This window comes from Sphaeroforma arctica (assembly GCF_001186125.1).
Source record: "Sphaeroforma arctica JP610 unplaced genomic scaffold supercont1.119, whole genome shotgun sequence".
NCBI lineage: Eukaryota > Ichthyosporea > Ichthyophonida > Sphaeroforma > Sphaeroforma arctica.
In genome coordinates, this window is record NW_014040439.1 from 12,779 (window position 1) to 20,299 (window position 7,521).

Sequence of the window (7,521 nt, forward strand, 5' to 3'; positions counted from 1 at the left end):
AAGATATTATGGAGTTCTAACCAGCACACCATAACCGCCTCGGGTTTAGTGTTTTAGACGCAGTACAATAAGCACTTGTGGAGTTGCGGAGCAAATGAAATCTGCACGTTTATTAGTTGCCATACTGAACATAATATACTCAGTTCACACGCTTCTCTGCTTCCGTGAGGGATCCAGAACTCGGTATCCGAGTTGTAGGTCTCTTGGGATGTTCAGAATTCCTGCATGATAACGGGTCGAAATTGAAGACGTCTCAATTTCTTTATTTGTTAGTGCAATCAGGAATTTTATCGACTAAGAGGCGTATTAGACTACCTTGGCAACGTTTTTTGGTATGGTATATCCCTACTTGATTTGTGCTATATTTGTTTTTGCAACGTGTCGTGTCAATAGCATCAGTATTTTATTGGGAATAGCACGTTGCAACTCTATATCTACAACCTATACCTCATATTAATAAAGGAATGACAGGATGCAGAAGAAAAAAATTGAATATCGTGTGTGATCTGTAATGCATACAAAATGTATTGTGTAAAGATGGTTGTCGGCAAATTGCGGTGAATATTTTAAAACTAGACACGTAAGGCATATAACACCGTTAGTTTTGAGAAATGAGGTTTCAATGGTTGAACATGATCTACTTAAACTTGCATAATATATATTTATATATATATATATATACTTTCACATATATATATGTGTATATGTATATATATATATGTATATATTATACTCATATATATATGTGTACAAATATACTTATATATATATATATATGCATGTATGTGTGTGTATGTATACAGGTATATATTATGTGTGTGTGTGTGTATACAGATATATATATATATACATGTATATATATATATACATCTGTATACATATATATATATATATATACTATCTATATGTATATATATACATACATTATATATATCGTATTTAATTATATATATAAATGTATGTATATATGGGTGGGCGGGTGTAAATGTGTGTTATTGTATGTACACGTTTGTGTGTGTGTGTGTGTGTGTGCGTATCTGTCTCTGTGCGCGCGCGTGTATGTGTGTGTGTTAGTTCGTGTTTGTATGCATTGTCTAGGGCTACAACTATTGCGACAGCTGTACTTGCTATATACAACCGTCAAGATCAACTAGATGCGTAATGTATTCAATCGTTAACATAACTAGATTAATGTGAATCATCGAGAGATGCATTGTATCATATATGTACTGTATTTATTGCGTTGGAACGAAATATCTGTCGTATGCTATTGTTAGGATCAGCGAGATGTTCGAGATTTGTGCCGCATGCGTTAACCAGGATCTCGTGTAAGTAGACTGGTTTGAGTAGGGAAACCACTGTATGCAATCTATGCAAGAATCTATCGAGCTGCTATGTGCAATGGTTCGAAATAATATAAAAAGTGTGGATTGGATATCGAGCGGCAATCAACGTGAAGAACACCATATCATACAACGCCAAGGAGTTACAAGTTTGCCAATATGACAAAGGAAACAAAGTGTTGACTATTTTCGATTCTTTTATTTCTACGTGGATAGCGAGTTCTTCTATTACAGTGTGGATAGCGAATGTAATATACTGCAGAAAGCTTTCAGTTTTGAAGAGTTCTGAGGTTGCAATCCGTTCGCACGCGGGGGATCTTCTCGCATGAAGATCTCCAAATGCAAACATCTTACCGACACTCATTCTCCTCTAGTCCCAAACCTTTCAAGTATGGCTACTTACAAAGATCATTCCACCCTAGTGCTATTATCAACAAACACGCTATCTTAGCTAAATTTGCATGTTCGATTGTATCGCATGCTGATGGTTTTCCATCTTTCCTCTTTCCTTCCCTAATTACCTATTACAGTCTCCAGGGCAGGCCTTGCTTGTGTGCATGTTCACCTTTCCAAATCCATCCCAAACAGTAACTCCGATCGCCCGCAGCTGACGTCGATTGTGCGCCGTATGGTACGAGCGTGCATAGATTTGACCTCTAGGTAGACAGTGCAGAGGGTCTGCATCGAGTTATCGCTCACTCGATCCACCCTGAACTCCACATTCACAAGCAGTGCAAAGATTTGACATCTTTACATCTACATACTCGTCCTGTCACCGTACATCCACCACATTATAAGGCCTAAACCATAACCCTTGTCCCGCACATTGAGTACGGTTCGGGATCGGCCTGACTGTCTAACTGATCTCGCAGCTTGAGTGAAGTGCTCAGATCCATATCGGTTCTCAGCTTTCGCCTCAACCCAGTTGAAGTCTTACCTACAGTTACTCCGATATCATTTACCCACTCTTCGGCGGGTAAGCCCTATTCTCTCCGTACTTTACTATTTACATTAAGATATTGTTGAATACCTTAGCTTCGGCCCGTATCCTGGCCTGTACCTAGCTTTGCTGACCGCCTCTGGGATGCTTTGGTGTTCATGTTACCCACGTTACCCTCGCCACTGTTAAACTTCACTTTGTACTCTTCGGACTCGGCGAATCGTACTTCACCTTCATCAACAGAGCGCATATCAAGAGCTGTAAGTGTGTAGTAGAATATAGCTTATGGTTAGTCAAGTGTAGGCAATGGAAAATTCGTAGAGCAAGTATGCCAGTGACGCATGTACAAATACTCTATCAAGAAATGCACGCTATATAAAATGAAAGGCTCATAAAGTGTATCAAACTTACCACGTGCACAAGGCCCTGGGTTACATGTTCTAATCGCAGCTCCGGGGCATTCCGCACCACCGCCGGACGCAGCTGGATTGTTACACTCGCGTGTCTGAATTCCAAATGAGCACGTGACAGTGCACTCAGCCCACTCAGACCAGTTACCATCCACTCCATCTCCAGTTGTAGCATCTGTGTCATCACCTGCTATGGTGTCACCTGTAGTGACACCTGTGGTAGCATCGCCGAAGGGGTTGAATGTAGTGGCCCCTAGAGAGGTGGTCACAACGTCTGAGGTGCTGAATACCGGAAATACCACCTCGGAAGTGGATGTTACGGGAACGAGTGCCTCGGTGGTGGTTGTAACATCTTCGGTGGTAATAGTCACTTCCTGGGTAGAGGTCGTCACCTCCGAGACAGTCACGTCTTGAGTTACTGTAGTGAGCTGTACAGAAGTGCTGGTACTCACCGCTGCGCTGCTGCCACCTTCGGTCGAAGTCACAAGAATCGTGGAAGTTGTTGTGCTTGCGAAGGTAGGCTCGGGACCCTCAACGGTTGTAAATTGAGTTACAGTCACCAGGCCAGAGTCAACGGGGCAGTCGATTCCGTCTTGCAGACAATACTTGAATCCTTTCATATAAGTGTTCTTAGGCGTGCTTACATCAGCAGTGCACCAGTCACTTCCCTCTTGACCAAATGCGCAAACCTATTAACAGATTGGGACAAAATACGACATTGTTAACAAAGGATCAATATAATGCATGATAATCGAAAAAATGACCCTGTTCAATTCTTCGTGATTTTGAATACACAGCTCAAAAGACAATTCGCAAAATCTACTTACCTTGTCCTCGTCCTCGGTACATGGGGCCAAGCAAGCGGCGATAGCAGTGTTGATTAAATACGAGGGCTTGTGGAAGAACTGCATATCATCAGGAGTTATGCTACAGTTGCTCATTCGTACCTCAGCTTCCTGGTCGAGACCGCCCTCACGATCCCACAAAACAGTTACGCAAAGCTGCGTGGAAGGCTGGAACCACTGCTGTGTTTCAGAACTGCCGCTTCTAGGTTGTTCGAGCCACAAGAATCGTTGCGTTTCTGCACCGCTCAAGCAATCAGAGAATGTCAGCGTGTTGTCGTCTTGGGTTGTTGCGCACCGTCCACGATCCCTCAGGTCCTCTAGTACCCAAGTATCATCCAGTGTGGCATCACAAGGCTGTGCATTACAAAGACGCGAACTTTCTCCCGGTTTCGTGCCACAGCATGCGGTCTCGACGTTAGGGTCTTCAGGAATACAGCGATAGTCGAAACGTTGAATTCCACCATCGCATTGCGCGCTGCACTGATCTTCACCAAAGTACTGCCAGCTGCCAGCGGACTCCTCTTGTTGGCACCAGAGTTGATCTTCCATACGTCTGTTGTACAGGTCTAGACCGAGGTATGAGAATGATCCAGCCTGGCACCACGGAGTAACATTGTTGTCATTATCACGAACAGCACATACGGCGTCTTTATTGTCGGCTGCGGGGTTGAAGAACGCTTCTTCTTCTTGACGTCCTGCAATCAGCAGATCATCTAGTGAGGGTTCGAATAGCGTTCCATCAGCTAGCGAGTCGCAAGGTGTAAGGCATGTGCGCACTCTAGTCTCGACAAGCTCGTCGACGGCGAACTGCTGATAACGGAAATTATCAGAGTCAGAGTAATCATCCTGACAAGGGCGTAGGAAAATGAAGTCTGTTTGCTTGTCCATGTTGTATCGCTCGGGAACTTGGATACAATTGCCAGTGGCTTTGTTGACCCACTGTTTGTCGTCTTTGGGATTGATCTGAATGAAGAGCTGGGAGTCTGAACCTGCACATGGTCGCATCTCTACGTGCGTGGGATCGATTGCATCGATACACAACGGGGTAGCATCTGGTGAATCCAGACTGGCGGTAGATTTGATTACCTTATAGTTGCTCACACTCGCACCACATGGTACAGAGTTGCAAGGGACCTCATTCTCAGGCAGGTCGCCGCAGCAAGAATACTCGAGATCCCGAAGCGACGAGCACACGTACGTCACCGGGCGCAGACCAGTATCGCAAGTAGTAGAGCACTCTCCGTAGAAATCAATCTCCCATCGCCCCTCTGAGATTGGTGATTGACAGAACTCCTCGGCGTACAGTTCGTAATTGAAAGCGGGCTCATTGGTGTCGGGTACTGCACACCAGTCTACGGTTCCTGCCTCAAATGTACACAGTCGCCCGGATGCGTCTGCGCAAGGACCTAAGCAAACATTGGTGGCCGTATTCGGTCGGGGCGCAATGAGAGCATCATCGAGAATCTTTTGATTGTTGAGGGTTGTGGCCGAACAAGTTTTGAGAATAACTTGATCGCCATTGTATGGTACCGTGATGCATGTTTGTGTCACTCTATTTTGCCACTGCCCCTGATTCTCGAAATCTGCAATACGTAACCAAACTTGACTAAGATCGGCAGTACATGGTTCGATAATAGGATAAGGATCTGATGTATCAATATCTCCTACACCAATACAGTTAGCTGTACGGTTCTGACGCATAACATAATTTTCATATGGATCATTATCGAGCGATACTGATTGGAAAGCGGGAATTATCTGCTGTTCGTTGTCCTGAGCAGCAACAAATGAGATGCTTGCTGCAAGAATAAGCGAGACTGTAAAAGCGAAGCCACGCATTTTATGCAACTAGAATGGAACCCAATACGTTCGTGCTAGTTGGTTGTATTGCCTAGCAAGATGAATTCGACTGGGCTGGTATCGAATTTCCGAAAATATCTGTTTCGATTGCTTAGAGATACTTTCTATTCGAATGTCGAGGATATGAACGGTTCTGTGAGATGTGGAAAGTATATGTGTAATTTTTGTCGTCGATTTGGTGAACTAAAGTAGGGCAGTAAGTAAACAAAGGAAACAAGTATGCTTCGGGTAAATGCTACAGTAAATAGATATAGTTGTATCTAAGATATTTATTTCAACGGGGACATGGATTTGTTTTATAATATGTATGCTTCAATATATCATTGGAACAAGGGACACGAGGTTTTAAAAAAAATCGTTTAATATTCGTTTTCTATTGGTTGTCACTTTATTAACCAATGATACCAGATAGTTCTACTTATTGTATTTAAGCGTAAAGTTACTTTTGTGTTTTGATTGGTTAGCTCTTTCAACCAATCAATACTATTTTTCAGAAAAGCTAAAAGGCAAAGGCATATTTTTGATTTTTCAGCTAAATATTTATAAGAGCATGTTTTATAATATTTACACTTGACCTTTTTTTACTCCCAGTAGATCAATTGATAACAAAGACTGAAGAGTAGCGGGCAATCGATAACAAATATTTATACGTTTTCAGCTGCAGGCTGCTGCGTTTTCCCTACAGATGAACTGTTGGAAATGCTGTCTGTTTGATATACGTAAAAGATAAAAGAGTAAGCATATCGTTTTTAGCATAGCCTTCTAAATAAACATATTAGATGCATGTTTTATTTTTCTTTAAAACACAAGTAGTCAGTAGTGTAATGTGGGATAAAATATGTAAATTTTACAAATATTTACGTATATTTTTATCCATCTCCCCATATGATATCAGACTATCGTCTATCAGACAGCAAAAAGTGCCGAACTAAATATCACTTTGTGAATATCAGAAGAGAATACCATAATTTTCTACTAGAGTAAAAGTAAATAGAACAGAAGCATATGAGACAATGATGATAATACATATTTTTAGAAAATATATATTCAAAACTAGAACTATAGATAGACAGGAGTATTCAGTAGCAAGTATATACTATTTTGACACATCGTTCGTAGCTGACAGCCTGACACTATCTAACTACATCAATGAAAACCAAAAACGATTGGGTATAGCCTAGAGAATCTATTTTCTTGCTTTCCCTACCGTGGTTCTATAAAACTCAACGCTTAGTAGCATATTATACACGGACCAATGGATATGAATATATTATTTTCTTGCGGTTCTAAACTAAACTCAAATTTGTTGAGGACTTGAGACGAGCAACTTGTACAGCCGTAGCCAGCGTAGCGTGTCAGGGAAACTTCAAATGCTGCTGATCCGATAGAGATCCGTAACAAATCATGCAGTATCGTCACGGTACGCCTCACTTCGCCTAGCAATGAGCTACAACATTTTGTATAACCACATAATAGCACAGCTATTTCACATCGTTGCTTAATGGACACACAAGTCGATGTAAAATAATTCAAACCTGAGAAGCAAGTAGGCTTCGATCTACGCCGCTTCACATCGAATACATGCTACTGTAATCATTTTATTTTCGCCCCGTTCAACAATTCGAGATGGAAAAGAGAGGATTGGGTACTATAATAATATACTAAATATACAGCTATGACGTTTTCCCCAGTGGTTAGTCTCAGTCAGTCTACGATGCAACTATATTTCAAGAGTTGCGAGGTAGATTTATCAAGCTACAGTCAAATAGACAAAGACTGGGATTCACGAGGTACAAAAGTCAGCTATCATTGCCGCTTTTGTGAAGTCTGCCGAGCCAATGACAATAAAAACTTAATAAGGAACAAATCGCGACAATTGTCACAGTCCCAAACCATACCCTTTTAAAGTAGACAACCAAACGGAACTACTCCCTAAGCTCCATGCGCAGCTAGAGTTTAGTGCTTTATATATAGTATTGGCATCGATTGGGAGACCAATTGATTCTTTTACACTATGCACGCTACTGTAATCATTTTATTTTCAACCCGTTCAACAATTCGAGATGGAAAAGAGAGGATTGGGTACCTTAATAATATACTATACAACTATGGCGTGAAAGGTA

At 41.7% G+C, this 7,521-nt stretch overlaps 2 protein-coding genes across 2 annotated transcripts in view; one reads left to right on the top strand and one right to left on the bottom strand.

Moving 5' to 3' along the window:
* SARC_02604 (hypothetical protein) overlaps positions 1–483 on the top strand; it is a 4,714-nt gene extending 4,231 nt beyond the window's left edge. Inside the window, exon 5 of the mRNA XM_014303611.1 lies at positions 1–483. This exon is cut by the window's left edge and continues 311 nt beyond it. The gene's annotated coding sequence lies outside the window, so the exon portion shown is untranslated.
* Positions 484–1,522: 1,039 nt separating this feature from the next.
* SARC_02605 (hypothetical protein) lies at positions 1,523–5,511 on the bottom strand. The gene is made up of 3 exons (XM_014303612.1): positions 3,521–5,511; positions 2,695–3,382; positions 1,523–2,541 (listed from the first exon to the last, which is right to left on the bottom strand). The coding sequence occupies exons 1-3, from the start codon at positions 5,375–5,377 to the stop codon at positions 2,375–2,377; spliced, it is 2,712 nt and encodes a 903-aa protein (XP_014159087.1). The 5' UTR covers positions 5,378–5,511; the 3' UTR covers positions 1,523–2,374.
* Positions 5,512–7,521: the final 2,010 nt, after the last annotated feature.